Raw genomic sequence first — 18,475 nt, 5'->3', positions numbered from 1 at the left:
TTTAAATCTGCCTTGAAAACTCATCTTTTTCTTTTAAATTGAGCTCTCTCATTTGATCACTTACTGTTGGAATTGGCGCATTACAAATTCGTATTATTATTATTAATTTTCATATTAACGAGGTACGAATGAAATTTGGTGGTTAGAATAAGTAAAAAGAGCTTGGATGGGAGATGATCTGGGAATATCGGGTGATGTATATACGGAGCTGGGGTCGTCCCATTTATGGCAGCCCCTGCATCTAGTATTGGCTTATGCCTCTCCTCTGGTCAAGGTGGGCACTGGACTAGAAAAGCCCTTGATCAATAATAGCACCAACCAAGGTCGAGTGATGTATATATGGAGCTGGGGTCGTCCCATTATGGCAGCCCCCGCATCTACTATTGGCTATGCCTCTCCTCTGGTCAAGGTGGGCACTGGACTAGAAAAGCCCTTGATCAATAATAGCACCAACCAAGGTCGAGTGATGTATATATGGAGCTGGGGTCGTCCCATTATGGCAGCCCACGCATCTACTATTGGCTATGCCTCTCCTCAGGTCATGGTGGGCACTGGACGAGAGATGCTTTAAAGAGTCCTGTCTTGGTTTCATCCATTATTCAAACAAATATAAGACTAATTGACAAACGTCGGCCATAAAGAACACATTAATGACAGACAGTACATCCATTTGATACACTCGCATTTTAATTTGTTCAATATACAAATACATTTGATCTTTGAATGTTAGTACACATTTAATAAATTTAATTATGAAGAATAGATTCTGAATTTTAGGAAAATATGTTCGCTTTTGATTTTATTATGGCAATATTTAACAAAATTAACTTAAAAATTATCACTTAACATTTTAAAGTTAAATTAGACAAAGAGGTTGCATTATTATTCTTTGGTATATGTAATTAATAATTTGATAAACCTGAAATAATATATTATTAATATTAATACCATTCACTCCATATTTACCTGTGACCTATTAAATAAACACATACATTACAATCATCATTAATACAAACAGCAGACTACAAAATAGTTTTTTTGATATTTGTTCGATATTAAATACAAGAAATCTACTGTAATAAACATATTAATAACCAACATGTTAAAGGCACTATGGAAATGCATATAGTTTGCAATGGGAGACCACAATACTGAAGAATGGAAGTCCTATTTTTTGCCTTATTATTTAAACAATTTAGGGTGAGAGCTAAGCTAGATATTATATTGATATACAAGGCACTGATGTTTAAAACAGTTTGCAAGTGTTTACAAAAAAATCACTGTTAATGATTAAATACCAGCAGTGATAATTATTTATTATAATTTGTTTGCTTGAATACATTTACTTAGGAATTCTTATATAAGCTTACAATGAAAGTTGATTCCACTGCCAGCCTCCCTTAATATTAATGCTAAAGTTAAAGCACACGTATAAACCTATCTCAAAGACAATAATATTGTACATGGAAGGATTTTAGTAATACCAAAACAATTACAAAACTATTTAATATTTTGTTTATTAATGGCTACAATATTGATTATATAAAGTTGTTTTGTTTCTAGTATACAGTACAGCACTATACAACATGGATGTAACATGGATTGCTTTAGATTATCTTAAATAGTTCATTAAAAGGCACTTAGGTGGTGTAGAAGCCTCCGTCGTGTTTTCGTGAGTAACCATTGTTTGTCTGGGCGCTGTGATGACTTTCAATGGCTCCCTCAATGCTGTTGATATCCTCTCGTTTAGGATTGAGGATTTCAATTCTGCGTAGCGGAGGAGACATTGGATCGAATTCTCTCTCTTCTTCTTTGACTCTATTTTTTAGTATACGTCTGTGAAAAATATCAACATTATTATGCACTTGTCAATTGTATGACCCACTATACGACCCCCGGGAGAGGTGCGTCATTTGTCCGATGTGCGTCATACTTTTGAATACCATGACGCACCTGTGTGTCAAAAAGGTGACTTACCTTTAGGTGACCATGACGCACCCATTTTGACGCACTGTGACCATGTTGTTTATGATATGGTGGGTGGTAAAGTGACGGACATTGACACACCTTGTTCATTGATGTGACGTACCATCTAGGTTTTTTGACGCACCCCTGCGTCAGGATAGTGGGTCATACAATTGACAAGTGCATTAGCTGCAACTCATAAAGACACTAAAATGATGATAACACATAATATTGTATACATTTCTGAGGCAATATTTGAAAACCTACCCATGGTTTTCTGTAAATGTTTCCAATTGGTGAAGTGTTTCTGCTTTGCTATTTAAAAATTGGCCATGGTGGTTGTAGTCTGCTTTTAAAACAAAATCTAAGCTATCATGTGGTGCCTGCAAAATAATATCATAAAATTTAATGAACTTGTTTTACTTAAAAGGATTATTATACAGGGGATACTAAGGGGATATGTTCCTTTATATTAAATATGGGGAAATGGAGGGCAACTACCATTCACACCACTATTTAAAAAAGGGACAATTTTAGTCTATCTAGGCCTAGGCCTATACAGTAAATATTTTGGTGAATGAGCCAGTGGATTGCAATACTTACCCGTGGATCATAGTGGAAAACTTCTCGTCTTGCGCTTGCTAGAGTACATGTTGAGTTTAATCGATTCCATGGATCTTTCCTTTGGGCAAGATGTGTTGGATCGTTGTACGGCCCTTTCTGAAATTATGAATAACATTTGTAAGTACTGTACCTACCTAGGCTAGACCCTAGTATAGGCTAGGCCTAGCTAGTATATTATTTTCTTAACTAGGCCTAGGCTAGGCCTAGTGTGTATATAGGCCTACTAGCCTAGGCTAGTATAATATAAGGGCCCACCAGACATAGAGCAGGGCGGGCCTAGCTAGGCCTAGTTCAACTTACATACAACAACAATATCCAGCCTAGGCTAGTTCTAACTAGGCCTAGGCCTATCCTAGCTAGGCCTACTAGTCTTATTGTTACTTATAGGAGACTATGCCTAGATAGAGGGACCGATAGAGGCCTAGGTAGTAGGTTCTATGCCCTAGGGCCTAGCTAGTAGGCTACTCTCTCTCTGACTGTGTGTAGGCCTAGCTAGGCTAGTAGGCCTAAAACTAAGGTAAAGCAAAAAGTTCATCGTTGTAAATACTCTAAACTCACTGTTCTATTAATTTTCTATGTACGTACCTGTACTGTGTTTTGGCCTACAAAATCATCATCATTTTGAATCTGTGGAAAGGGATATGGGTTCCTAGAAGACTTAGACATATCCATATTTATAATATAAGGTCAGAAACAACAAATGTATGTTGTGTTCTATTCGGCATCCATGTGTGTAAATGAATGTAAAAATAAAAACAGCAATCAGCGTTGTGTTGCCTAGCAACTATGCAATTGTGTACAGCGTGTACAACGTCTGGTCATTCAAACCTAGACGTTGTTTACATAACGTTGATGGCGCTATATACGGCTCGTGTATTTTAATTTTTTCCATCAAAATCATCGTCTGCTGTGTGTGTACAACTGAACAGACAGTGATTTTATCATCATTTTTATTTCATATTATTAGCAATTTACTAGCTAATATACCTTAACCGAGTTCAGTAGAGGTAACCTTGTATAATATTTGACATTTACCTGTATTGAAAAGTGTAATTATGGCTTCTTGTAGTCCAATAAAAAGGTATATTGTCAGCGTGTTCAGTAGTAGGCCAGCTGTTATGATTTGTGTTTTCACACTGCTCCTCCTGTGTGGCACTCACCTGGGCTCGGCTGCTGCTAACAAGAAGAAGAAGATTGAAACGCCTGCATCCTCCACTGATGGACCGCCAGGTGGAGCTGCTGTCGGGGGTTCATCTAAACAGACTTTACCAACCTGCCAATTGGTATGCTTTTCATTTATTTGTTTCAATATTGAAGTAATTTTAATTTAATGCATTAAAAAAAAATAAATACAACAAACCTGTTTGTGTTGTGATAGGGTCTGCAATGACCCCAATCACAATAATTGTGACATGCATTTGTTGTGTATGGATATGTGTAGATATTAGTTAAGCTATATTTGTAATATCTTATTTTGTAATATCATTTTATTATACTCTACTATCTAAACTAGGTACAGTATTTATTGACTGTGCTACGTGTTTCAATACATACTGTACTGTATTTCGAATTGAATGCCCACTTGTTTTAAAAAAGTATTTAACATTCTGTTCTAGTCTTCATGATGGGCAGCAAATTCATAACTGCATGCAAATTATTGATTTGATGATTAATATCTGGGTTGTTGAATGTTAAAATTTACATATGAAACTGACTTAAAGGCATTTGATATAAATATGTAAACCTTCTTTTGCTGTGACATTAGGATTTGATTTTTTATATTGAATCAATAAATAGTGAATATTGTTCAGCCTAAAACTAAACTCCATGAACATTTTGTCGGCAATTCAATGAAATTTAAACAAACTGCATTTAACATTAAAGACGTTGAGCTTTAGATAATTATTAAACCAAAATAAGCAAAGTATAAAAATGCTGTAAAATGTGATTTATTGATGGTATGTCAACTTTCCTTGAACAATATGAAATGGTTCGTAATTTTATTGTGCATGCTGGTGAAAAGAAAATTATTTATAATAGAAGATATTTAAAATGTGAGAATAAAATCAAGCATGCGTAACATTTTGAATAAATGATCTGTAACCGCAGTATGAGTTACTATAACACAATAGACAACGTTCAACAATAGAATACTGTATCTATTACAAACACTTGTCAGATATCCCATGGGTGAGAAATGAAAAATTAATTTGACAGGTCAAAGTTCATGTAAACATTTAAACAAAAGAACACCATTCTTGTTTTATTGTTTTATGAAACAATAAATAATTTAATGATAATGATAATGCGCTGCTCTCACAGCATTTATTTGGTCCAATAAAACATATCATCGGAAATTTGATTTTTGTACACTATTAAAAAGAACAATAAATATATAAGAACATTATACACACTATACAAAATTGCACAAAAAAGATAACACAGTAAATTACTAAAACAGAACCAAATTATCTAGTAACGTTGTTGTTGAAAACTGTAATTGACTTAGGGATAAATGATTTGGAATAACAGTTAACCAAATGATGATGTAAAAGGATATACTGTAGAGGAGAACAATTTACTGTATATCTAATGTTCACTGTAGGCCTACATATTAATTAAGCCCTAGAGTTTATTTCTATCTTGTTAAATTATTGAATCAAAAATTATAAACTAAACTGCAATCAATTGAAATACAATTTACATCCAGCTGTAAAATAAAGTTATAGGATATTACAATTATAAAAAAAAACGTTTTAAAGCTCTGTCTACACTATGTACAGTAGTTTGACAAAAAAGTGTGATGTTCCCAAATATGGTAGTGATATTCCCAAATACACTTACACTTACACTTACACTTAATGTTTGATGGAAATAGTTTAGGCTAGTGCCTATTAGATTCCATTTCTAGCCGAAAATAGTTTTCAAGTCTAGACTTAAAGATGTTCACTGAAGAGGCTTGTATTACATATTCAGGCAGAGAATTCCAGTGATGTATGACTCTGATGGTAAAAAAGTTGACCCTGCACATAAGATTTCCTCTAAGTTTTGGACGATATAGTTTTAAGCTGTGTCCCCATGGTAGTGATATGACATCATCATGTCCATATATGGCACATCACATTTTTTTTTCTCATAAAGTTTGATAGTGTAGACAAGGCTAAAGACTAGATAGCTAGAAGGCTTGGTTTTAAGTGTTTGTGGAAATGAAATGAGTAAATAAAAAAGAAGGTTTGAATTCAATAAAAACTAGTCTTAACATTTGTAGGATTTCCTATCATATCAAGAATTTATTTTGTTTTCTTGCAGAGCGATTTCCATTTTGAATATACGGAATGTCACAGTGACGGCGTACGATGGAGGGTGTCCGTCCCAAATCCAGATACGTGTGAAAATGGCGGGCCACCACCACCCATACGTGCTGTAGATTGTGGTAAGTAATATGCTAAATTGAAACACTAACTCATTCATTGGTATAATCATGACAAAAAAATGGATAATCACTTGAATTCAACCAGTAATTTGTCAAATTAAACTGCGATGGAGTGAGCTTGGTTTTGCCACATTTTGTATACAACTAAATTTAGTCGTAATGATGTCACAAAACCATGATAAATAACATTGATATGGAGGAGAACGTGCTTTAAGTTATAAGCACACGATCAACGACCTGTCCTAGGTATAAAAGACTGACGCAATTACGGTATAGAAAACTACATTTGCAATGCGTTAAGCAACGTGGTGGGTAGTTGTTACTGTATGCATAATATCAAGTTAACCGTGTTTGAAGTGTTCAGTCTGTAGACTGATGCTAGCTATGCTAATGTTGATCGGAGAGATTTAGTTTAATAATGTATAAAATATGGTAATAGTGTAGTCTTGAAATATGGTAATTTTTAAACAGTACAATTTCGGAAAATCTGCATTTGACTAATTGTATTGTTTTTGTAGTAAATAATATTATTTGAATTGTCTGAACTATTGTATGTATAATTTCTGATTGATGTTTTTAATTGAGTAGGTTAAAATTATTGAATTGGTTGAATTGATGTTTCGGAACCATTTTCAAGAACAAATGAGTAAAATTAACAACTATACAAAGTAAAAAATTAAAAAATTAATAACTATATACATAATAAAGTTGGTGCTTTTATTTTTATCTAGTAATAATATACAGTATAGTTCAAACTGGTTCTTTGATGATTCTGAAACATCTTTTTTTGTGATTAAATTCTAAAATACTAATAATAAATTTATAAATACTATTTAGGTAAATTTATTGCACTGTACAAATGACATGTGATTTTCTGATTCATTTTGATTGTCATTCAATTATTTTTTTTTTAAATACTGCATTTTTTATTATCAACCTGACAGTGATTTGTCGAATTTAATAAATGCATTCATCTACGTAATTTGTTCTCATACAAATTAATAACACCATACAATGATCATTATGCAAATTAGATCTCATTAAACAATTACAATTGTTGTTGCGATGCGTCAACAGTTTTTATAATATGCATCACTCTTGATCATTGTATTTATTTAACACCAAAAATGAATGATTTGTTTGTGCATTACTACGTACAGTAGTCAAGTTCAGATTGGCTTTGACTTTATATCATACTATTAATATTAATGAATAAATAATATTACCATAGTCCTGAGTTAGCCTGTTTTTGGTTGTAAGCCTACCTAAACTTGGTTAGCCTACAGTAACCGGCGTGTAAGTCCGCCCTAAGTTTGCCTATTCTTGGGTTTTAAGCTATATCTTTAGTTTACCAATAGTATTCAGTTAACACGTAAGTTACTAATGCCTTTGAATTTATTGAGACTTTACATATTTCTTTCCTTGATTTAACAATACACATACGAGAAAAACCGGTGAATCGTAAACCACAATACAATACATTAAAATAGTATAAACTGTATACTGTCAGCATCACGCCTTTTCCTGTCATTATGAACAGTACATTAATGTTGGTAATTTACAAATATAAAATGGTAAACAATTTCTGTTTTTATATATTTTAACCAATGCCAATGATTATCAACATTTGGGTGAGATTATCAACATTTGGGTGAGATTATCAACATTTGGGTGAGATTATCAACATTTGGGTGAGATTATCAACATTTGGGTGAGATTATCAACATTTGGGTGAGATTATCAACATTTGGGTGAGATTATCAACATTTGGGTGAGATTATCAACATTTGGGTGAGATTATCAACATTTGGGTGAGATTATCAACATTTGGGTGAGATTATCAACATTTGGGTGAGATTATCAACATTTGGGTGAGATTATCAACATTTGGGTGAGATTATCAACATTTGGGTGAGATTATCAACATTTGGGTGAGATTATCAACATTTGGGTGAGATTATCAACATTTGGGTGAGATTATCAACATTTGGGTGAGATTATCAACATTTGGGTGAGATTATCAACATTTGGATGAGATTATCAACATTTGGGTGAGATTATCAACATTTGGGTGAGATTATCAACATTTGGGTGAGATTATCAACATTTGGGTGAGATTATCAGTGTTTGGGTAAGGTGTCCGTGGCTTTCCTGCTGCTGTAGTGTTAATTATCAAGGGTATTGTAGTTACTGTAGTTGAATTGTTTTGACATGTTGACCTATGTCGACTTTTTATTGTAATTGTTTTTTTCTATATCATGTTTTTTTTGGCGTATATTTCTTTTGGATGCACCTTCCATTTGGTCGAATGCCACTGTTGTAAATGTGTAATCTCCAAATAAATTATTATTATTATTATCACACATTACAATTCCTTTGTTTGATTCTTGCATAACATATGGAATAATGAGTATTGCTGATAGTAAGATATAACAAATAAAATGCATGATAACAGCTTGTAGATCCATATGGACTAAAGTCTTGAATAAATAATGTAGCTTTGTGCTATATTTCCTTGATTGTAATTGATGAATAAGTAACTAAATAATACCATGTAATTAACATAAAAACACCTGAGGTTATAATAATATGATAATCTGTATGCTTTACAGTACTGTTTTATCTATCGGAGTTAAATTGCCGTTTATCGGAGTTAACAGTGTATTGTGGTTTAGCTTTAGATCTGTGTTCAAATGCACAAATTACATCCAGTATACCCAGTAATTTGGAAGTACCCCCCTCCCTTTTTATCTGAGGTTGCTGTTATCAGACAGTAAACAAAACAGTGGTATAGGAGTTACCTGATGACACAAGAATGAAAGTCGGTTGTAACTCTGATATGATTCGGATCAGCTTAACTCTGTTCTATATGCATGCTTAACTTTAGTGTGTGTGAACCAATATATCGCCCATTAGTGGGATAGGCCTACAATGATTTGAACTGAATTACCTTTTGACTAATATAATGACGCACAGTTATAGGTCTTTAAATTAGCAATATAACATACAGTATTAGATATCATTTTGATTTTTACACTTTAGGAGGTTAGAGTAACTTAATGGTGATTTAGTTCAACTTATTGACAATTCTATAAATTCTACCTCCAAAAGTGTTAGGAGGTAGACAGTTGTACTTTGTGACCAGTTTTAATATATGAATGATGAAATAAATAATAATTTTATAAAATAATGTTTTATACAAATTTACTGTAGTTTGTGATAACGAATGCATGTATTTTCAAATTGATAAATAAATGATGTTTAATCTGTAGCAGCTGTCTGTGGGCAGATAAGCAACATTTACTTTGAATTTGAATAAGTAAATTATCAAACAATATCTACCATACTTGGTTATGAATTTATTATGCTTTAGATAGGTTATATGATAATATGATTGTGTTATATTTTAGCACAATGACCTTGTAAATCACAAAAATATACTTATTTATTTATTACTGTACTACAGTAGACGTTTGTCAAAAGAGGCATTTTCATTTTATTTTGTGTAAATACAACAGTATATCGCCCACACCTTTTGTTATTAAAAAGAGCACATTGTGACTGGGTCTATTTCCTCAACCAGAATATTAAAAATGATGTCATCATACAGTAAACTATATTTCTAAACACATTTTGATTTACGAAACAAATATTGTAATTTGATAATCAAATATTTGTTCATCTGGGTGATGATATGATGATATTTAACAAACATTGTACATTAAAATATACTGTAAATAATTGTATTATATTTGATTTTACTGTAAAACAATAGGAATTGAGAAAAAAATAATAATTAAACAATTTTTAAAGGCAGTCTATCATAGCAAGTGATTACTTTGTATGCAAACTGCTGAAAGATTTGTCACTAAGCCTTAGACGCTATTAGTCATGTAATTAGGCAAATATATCATTATGATAACGAGTAGCTGGTCACTATTAGGTCACGCTTGATGTTGAAATCTTGCTATTGTTATCACATGAAAACTGTTGTTATGCAATCAATGCCAACAGTTGAAATAATTTATATGTACAGTAGTTTTAATATTTATAAACAGTACATTGTAAAATGTATAAAGACCATTTAAGTTGAGACAAGGAAAGACACACACTTCCAATCCAATTTGAGACCATTAAAACTCCAATTAGATATTAAAAAGATACCCTTCAAATGGAGACCATTAAAATCCTATTAGATAAAATTAAAAGGACACCTCCAATTATAGACCATAGAATGACCATTTTTCTGTAGGTCAAAATATATAATAATAATATATTATCTTCCTAATGTTAATTATAACATTAATTATAACATTTATTCTGAATATAAATTATAAAAACCGTAAAAACTGTACAGTATGATGATTATTTGTTATAATTTTATTTTTAAATTATTATTTATTTGTATTGTTTAAAATTGTTCAGTAATTCTATACATTTGTTGAATATTGAAGTTGAAAGAACTCTAAAATAAATAGAATAAAATTCAGAAGTGTTCATAATAATAAGAGATTTATATTTATAGGTTTTACATGTGAAGCTGGTCAGTATCTTGATGTCCAGAACTCACAAACTTGTTTAAATTGTGCTGCTGGCAAGTATTCTCTGGGAGGAGGACAACGGTTTGAGAATTGGAACAAGATGCCCCAAGAATTCCTGTCATTGTCGGAGAAAGTGGATGAAATGTACATGGAAAGCAGGTCAAATTGCAACGAGTAAGTATAAAGCTCTGTTTACACTGACAAAAAATCTGCGATGTGCCCAAATATGGCAGTGATGTACCCGAATATGGTAGTGATATGACATCATTGAGTTCATATGGGCACATCACATTGTTTTGTCACATAAAGTTTGATAGTGTAAACAGAGCTTTAGTGTACCACCGCACCCACTTCCCCTCCTTTGTGACTATCTCGATTGAAGGACACTTTCCCTTGAAACAAGGGCCAGCCCCTAATGAGTAACATTGGATGTGTATTTCCTATTAAAGGGAAACTTTCTTGGGTCTTTAGGTGTCTACTTAATAGCGTTTGTTGAAGCTTAGCCAAAAAATATTTTTTTACGCTTTAGTAGCATTTAATATAAATGCTAAATGGATGTCAATGGCTAACAGATGTCTCTACAGTATGTCTCTATCTGAACCAGTATCAGAAACTGTGGAATTCTCCTCAATTTATGTCGCAACTGTTATCATTCTTAAACGGAAATACTTGCTCTTAACATTCCCTTTTCTAAATCAAAATCCTTAAATATTTACCAACTTAAGTAAAATACTTAATATTTAATGGAAACATCTCACTTTAGTGCAGTTGATTAAATATGACCAACTGTATACTTTATTACTGTTGTAGGTCTGCGTGGGTGCCTCGCAATGGATTCATCTCGTCTCCTGGTAATGACTGCCAGGTATCTCTCGTATACAGCGCCAATTTAAAGAAAGCTGGTTATGTGAAATTTATTTATTCCTATGCTGAGGAAGATACAATATTCCATGTTAGAGTAAGTGCTTATTAAATGTTATTCTGAAGCTCTGAGTACACTATCAAACTTGTGACAAAAAAATGTGATGTGCCCATATATGGACATGATGATGTCATATCACTACCATATTTGGGCATATCACTACCATATTTGGGCATATCACTACCATATTAGAGCACATCACACTTTTTTTTGTCATACTCTTTTGATAGTGTAGACAGAGCTTAAGAATTGTTTTGTTTTATTCACAATTTTATCTGAGAGAGAAGTGGCACATTAGTTTAGCATCCAGAATACCCAGTTCGAATCTTTCAAGTATCTTTCTCTTGGCCAATGCGATATAAATTGTTTGTTTTTAAATCATATGTTTATATTCGTATATTTATATGTTATAGATTTCCAATGACCAGTGTCAAGAGACTGGACATGGAATTGACCGCTGGCCTGATGCCACCGGCGAAGGTCAATGGAAAGAAATAAAGGTAAGCCATATTAAATATACAGTATTCTTCTGCTCCTGCTTTAAAGTTTGGTAGACTAAAGCTCTGTCTACACTCTCAAACTAGTTTGACAAAAGAAATTTGATATGCCCAAATATGGTAGTGATATGCCAAAATATGGTAGTGATATGACATTATCATGTCCATATATGGGCACATCACATTTGTTGTCACATAAAATTTGATAGTGTAGACAGAGCTTAAGTCTACCAAACATTGAGATGTACAGTATGCATACACAAAGTATAATGCAGGGATAATGCAGAGTCAATAAGGACTAGCTTGGGAACACCCTTCCTTTTGGTTCTTACTGTGTCTGTCTGGCTGTCCGTCCATATTTTGAGAACTTCAGCCATATTTTGTGTATTTTTAATTTAGTATTTTATCCAATCTGGTTAAAATTATTTTGGCTTGAAATATTTTCAAATTATTTAATTGTTGTTTAATCCAATAGATCGATCTGAGCATGGGAATGAACGTAATATCATGGAAAGCGATTGGAATGAATTTTGAAGATTCCACCAAGACGTCACCAATTCGTATCAAACTCATTGAGATCAACGGCTTAAGTTACACATCTCAATGTACAGACTGCCCAAGTGGAACTTACTCCGATACATCTGGCTCTACAGAGTAAGTAACCACTGCTAACACTGGTCCCTCCCCTTCCCAACATTATTTTAAAAAACATCAATTACTCCCCCTCCCATACCTCCTCTTCCCATTATACCAACATTATTGAAAAAACATCAATTAATACTCGACTTCATTTTAATTTACCCCAAATACATTGAATACAAATTTAATCTTATTTGCCATATGGTTTTTAGGGGGAAGGTTGACATTAAAATTAGCATTTATTGATTATATCACTCAGCTTTTAATTGTAAACAATCATTCCTTATTCCTGATTAAAGTTTGTCTACACTATCAAACTTTTTGTGCCCATATATGGACATGATGATGTCATATTACTACCATATTTGGGCACATCACATTTTTGTCAAACTAGTTTGATAGTGTGGATATAGCTTTACACATTTTGTATACCAACAATTGATTATGATTCTATCATTATACATTACATATTAATAAAACAACAAACAATTTTAAAAAGTTCTTAAAACTTACACTACAAATAAATGTGTCAAATCTACGACTATAAACTATAACAGTCTGGTATTTTTTTTTAATGACAACAATTAAAAAAAGGATATATATACCCACTACCATGACTTAAAACACAAAATATTCCCACTACCATGACTTAAAACACAAAATATTCCCACTACCATGACTTAAAACACAAAATATACCCACTACCATGACTTAAAACACAAAATATACCCACTACCATGACTTAAAACACAAAATATACCCACTACCATGACTTAAAACACAAAATATACCCACTACCATGACTTAAAACACAAAATATACCCACTACCATGACTTAAAACACAAAATATACCCACTACCATGACTTAAAACACAAAATATACCCACTACCATGACTTAAAACTCAAAAAAACAAAACAAAGAATACATGTTTTTAATATTTATTACCACTAATTTTTGATAATATATATATACACCTACATCATTCTACATTGAATAACAAGGCACTTTATATAAAAAAAATGTCAATTTTGACTAAGCCAATTGCATGTGAATGATCCATAGTAGCAAGCTATTACAGATTATGTAATACACCAAATATTATCCTTGACATTCTATTGGTTAATTTCGGTTAAAGCAGATTAGTTCATTATCAATGTTATTGTTTAGATACCTGTATCCATGTTTTCAAATTCTCCTTTATCAATATAATCAATTTTCAACAACAAGAAAACATCACACAAAACCAGGCAGAGACAGGATTCCTAAAAAGCGAACATAATCACTATCTAGTAGGTCTTAACCTTGTGTGCTTATTTTACAGTTGTTTGGTGTGTAGTGCAAACTCATTTTCAGCTGCAGGTGCGACGTCATGTACTGCTTGCCCAGACACTCACTATTCACATGCAGGCTCTAGTAACTGTACAGTTAGGCAGGCTTGCAAACAAGATGATTATTTTCAAACTAAAGCGCCATGTAATGCTCAAAGCAAGGTAATGCCAACATACAATTTTAGAATTTTTATGATTATTTATTACCATATAAGACTGAGATAATAATATATAAATAAAATATAATAATAAAGTATATTTGCACCCCCTTAAATCCATTGTTAATGCATTCCACTTATAATCCCCCCTCCCTAATTTGTTCCCTATGACTATACGCTCGCTTCGCTCGCGTACCATCTAGGTCGTGCCCACAGATGGTTCTCGAATACACAGTATTTCCAGCGAGAAAAAAATGGAGATTTCAAATGTACGTACTGCAGGACTATAATACATTGTCGTTTACAGAAACGAATAAATATACACAATGATTTATGTAGTCAACCAAAGTTAGCACCCTGGGAATTACTTTCGAGAGAGAAACAAAATGAGTCACATTTTTTTATTTGGACTCATTTAAACAAACCCAATTTGTGTTTTGTATGTAACATTAGGCCTAAGGGTTGAGGGATGGGGGAAGAAGATAGGTACAAAGAGGAAACATTTTAAAATATATTCTTATCCACTCAGTAACGAAATATTGTTTTTAATGTTTTATAGGCCTATAAATAATATACCACTAAATACAGTAAAACATTTACGATTTAATACTTTGTTAAAACTCTCGCTGTCATAGTCGATTGAAATAGTAAAGTACATGTAACGATACACCACTACGACGTTTATATATTTTAAAATTATTAATTAATACAAACGTTGAGAAGCAACTGTCAGTAATAACGTTTATTTATTTGTATATTATATGTTTATAATCTAACAGTAAGGCCTACCCACACTCACAGTAATAAAGTTTATTTGTATATTTGTTTATATTATATCTAACAGTACCAACACTCACACAGTAAGAAATTTGCGATTCAAATTGCGATCAAAAGTGGTTAATACCTTAACAGTATTGTACAGCATTGCAATACTATTTATGTTTATTCTCCAAGGGGGCCCATAAATCTAAATCTATACCTGTATGGTTAAACCAAATAATTTGGAATGTTCCATTCATCACAAATCAATGCATTTGTAAAAACGTATATTACATGTATCAAAATAGCATTTTTTAAAGAAAATCGGCCTGTCTTCAACATTATGATGCTGTACTCGAACTGTTCAACCGGTTTTCACCTATTAAAAACAATTATCGTAGGAGGAGATAGGAAAATGCGAAGTGTCCTCGTATTATTGTGTGCGGGTATTTTTCAAATTGACATCCATTAGACAGTGTATACCACGATCGGAAAACACCCCTATTTGGGGCAAATCGTTGAACCTAAATTTGTTTTAATCGTCTTAATTAGTAAACAGGGTTACATCAGGTGGTTAAAATCAGTACAGAAAGTACGAACCAACTTTATATACCATCGAGTAAACATTCTAGAAGTAACGCGCGATTTACCGAATTTTGCCCTTACGTAAATTTATATATAGATACAGTATTACCCATGTGTCAAAACAAGAAGAATCCTATATGGGCAACAAAATACGATGCCCATATGCTTTGAAGGGCCCCATGTGGGTTATATATGGGCTATGTGGGCCTTCCCATGTGGGACCCATATGGTTCTTGGGTGCAAAAATAGTGGAATCCCATGGGAAACCCTTAATGGTACCCATATATGCTCTCATATGGGTCCCATGTGTTTTCTCTGTATAGTTTTATTTAGTAATGGAAACTTTTTCTTTTTTCTTTCTACAGACAAAAACAGTTTACAAGTGGATTCAACCAAAGATTTGCAGGAGTGACATAACAGGAGCTACTCAGCTGCCATCCGATAGTGGTGAAATTGACTGCCCCCCATGTAATCCCGGAATGACCTTTGTCAACAGTTCTACCTGCAATTTTTGTCCCAGGAACTACTACTCCAATGGAATAAATGGTACTAACTTAAGCTTTGTCTACACTATCAAGCTAGTTTGACAAACAATGTGTGATGTGCCCAAATATGATAGTGGTATGACATCATCATTTCCATATTTGGGCACAGCACATTTTTTTGTCACATAAATTTTGATAAGTTTATACAGAGCTTAATGTGTGAACTCCACTGCAACAAGTGCATTTTTTATAATTTTGTTTTGAAGTTTATCTGTAAAAATTGCCGATATTGCGTTGATTCGAAGCCTATAAAAATATTTAGGTAGTAGATCAGAGACAGCGCCCTCTATATTGGGAATTACTAAGCTTTGAAATATGTCAAAAATTTGTAATAATAGAGGGTGTGAATATGTATCATTTTATTTTATTTTTTTATTGTTTATGTTTTGTTTCAGAGTGCAAAAAATGCGAGGGCTCCACTGCACCCGAGTATGGCATGTCTTTCACATCCTGGAACTACATGCCTCCAAATATGGAGGCAACCTGTCTGAGCATGTACGGTAAGTGTTGTTATGGTAACTAACATCAGGCAAATATACAGCTTCCATTTTGTGTCAATGTCATTTAAACATTTTCCTCTAGTTGCTTATTAATTAAATAACTAGACTGAATTATTGTTCTATTGTCTATGTTGTTAGTATGAGATACAGATATTTTACATGATGCTCCCTATGTTTAAAATGAGTAATATGATAGCCCCCTCTACTTTGTTAGCATAAGATACAGATATTATGTGATGCTCCTATGTTTAAATGAGTAATATGATAGCCCCCTCTACTTTGTTAGTATAAGATACAGATATTATGTGATGCTCCTATGTTTAAATGAGTAATATGATAGCCCCCTCTACTTTGTTAGCTTCGGATATACGTGATGTTCCCTATGTTTTAAATGAGGAGGTGATAGCGTCCTCTACATTGTTAGCGTAAAATAGAGAGGTAGTAAGTAAGTGTATGCTTGTGTCTGTTTTAGACAAAAAGGCAATAGCGCCCTCTACATTGTTAGCCTAAGATTATATAAGAGTATACAGTAAGTGCAGCTGCCTTGTTTGTTTTAAACCAAAAGGTTAAAACGCCCTCTACATTGTAGGCTATCATAGTCTTTGCTTAAATATAATAATTAATTTTAATTCACCTCACTAGGAAATGGTTGTGCTACTGATGATGGATGGGCTCTATCTGGCAATCACATACACAGTGGACAAGGTCACTCGGACGACGTATACCTTGTACTTAGTGTCTCAACGGCTGGATTCCGTTCAAAAGAGGGCTACTTTAATGGGGGCGCCATTGAAGTTGGGACTGTGAAGTTCGAATTTGAATTACAGTGCGTTGGAGATTGTTTGTTGTTTTTTCTCGAGGAAGATTACAAGTCGACCGTAATTGAATCATGGGAAGGCGCTCAGAATCGCACAACATACATGTAAGTAGTAATTTGATAATAATGTTGTCATTGTCTTCATTGTCCAGGTTATCATTGTTGATCTTATCATCATTATCAGCGTTATCATCATCAATTATCATTTGGTTGTCATCATTATCTGTTGTAATCAGCATCATTTCATATCTTATGAAATTGTCATCATTGATTTGATCATTATTGATTGGGTGACCATCACTACATTTATCACATGATCATCATTGTCATAATTGTTATCATTATTGTCATTATTGTCATAATTGTTATCATTGTCATAATTGTTGTCATTGTCATAATTGTTATCATTGTCATAATTGTTATCATTGTCATAATTGTTGTCATTGTCATAATTGTTGTCATTGTCATAATTGTTGTCATTGTCATAATTGTTGTCATTGTCATAATTGTCGTCATTGTCATAATTGTCGTCATTGTCATAATTGTTGTCATTGTCATAATTGTTATCATTGTCATAATTGTTGTCATTGTCATAATTGTTGTCATTGTCATAATTGTTATCATTGTCATAATTGTCGTCATTGTCATAATTGTTGTCATTGTCATAATTGTTGTCATTGTCATAATTGTTGTCATTGTCATAATTGTTATCATTATTGTCATTATTGTCATAATTGTTATCATTGTCATAATTGTTGTCATTGTCATAATTGTTGTCATTGTCATAATTGTTGTCATTGTCATAATTGTTATCATTGTCATAATTGTTATCATTGTCATAATTGTTGTCATTGTCATAATTGTTATCATTGTCATAATTGTCGTCATTGTCATAATTGTTGTCATTGTCATAATTGTTGTCATTGTCATAATTGTCGTCATTGTCATAATTGTCGTCATTGTCATAATTGTCGTCATTGTCATAATTGTTGTCATTGTCATAATTGTTATCATTGTCATAATTGTTATCATTGTCATAATTGTTGTCATTGTCATAATTGTTATCATTGTCATAATTGTTATCATTGTCATAATTGTTGTCATTGTCATAATTGTTATCATTGTCATAATTGTCGTCATTGTCATAATTGTTGTCATT

The 18,475-nt window shown here is 32.8% G+C and overlaps 2 protein-coding genes across 3 annotated transcripts in view; one reads left to right on the top strand and one right to left on the bottom strand.

The window, feature by feature from the left end:
- Positions 1-637: 637 nt before the first annotated feature.
- LOC140059089 (protein CFAP276-like) lies at positions 638-3,341 on the bottom strand. Its single transcript, XM_072104926.1, has 4 exons — positions 3,175-3,341; positions 2,569-2,685; positions 2,233-2,348; positions 638-1,836 (listed from the first exon to the last, which is right to left on the bottom strand). The coding sequence occupies exons 1-4, from the start codon at positions 3,259-3,261 to the stop codon at positions 1,641-1,643; spliced, it is 516 nt and encodes a 171-aa protein (XP_071961027.1). The 5' UTR covers positions 3,262-3,341; the 3' UTR covers positions 638-1,640.
- A 171-nt stretch (positions 3,342-3,512) lies between these two features.
- LOC140058411 (endosome/lysosome-associated apoptosis and autophagy regulator family member 2-like) overlaps positions 3,513-18,475 on the top strand; it is a 36,355-nt gene continuing 21,392 nt past the window's right edge. For both annotated transcript variants that reach the window (XM_072104004.1, XM_072104005.1), the window contains exons 1-10: positions 3,513-3,872; positions 5,899-6,022; positions 10,548-10,737; positions 11,374-11,521; positions 11,899-11,985; positions 12,458-12,636; positions 13,946-14,114; positions 15,820-16,000; positions 16,395-16,499; positions 17,142-17,421. In XM_072104004.1, the coding sequence (XP_071960105.1) occupies positions 3,645-3,872; positions 5,899-6,022; positions 10,548-10,737; positions 11,374-11,521; positions 11,899-11,985; positions 12,458-12,636; positions 13,946-14,114; positions 15,820-16,000; positions 16,395-16,499; positions 17,142-17,421 (1,691 nt within the window). In that variant the 5' untranslated portion in view covers positions 3,513-3,644. The remainder of the gene's footprint in view (positions 3,873-5,898; positions 6,023-10,547; positions 10,738-11,373; positions 11,522-11,898; positions 11,986-12,457; positions 12,637-13,945; positions 14,115-15,819; positions 16,001-16,394; positions 16,500-17,141; positions 17,422-18,475) is intronic.

The sequence above is a fragment of the Antedon mediterranea genome, chromosome 9 (assembly GCF_964355755.1).
Source record: "Antedon mediterranea chromosome 9, ecAntMedi1.1, whole genome shotgun sequence".
Taxonomy (NCBI): Eukaryota; Metazoa; Echinodermata; class Crinoidea; order Comatulida; family Antedonidae; genus Antedon; species Antedon mediterranea.
The sequence above is the reverse complement of the archived record's forward strand: the minus strand, read 5'-3'. Positions and strand labels throughout refer to the sequence as shown.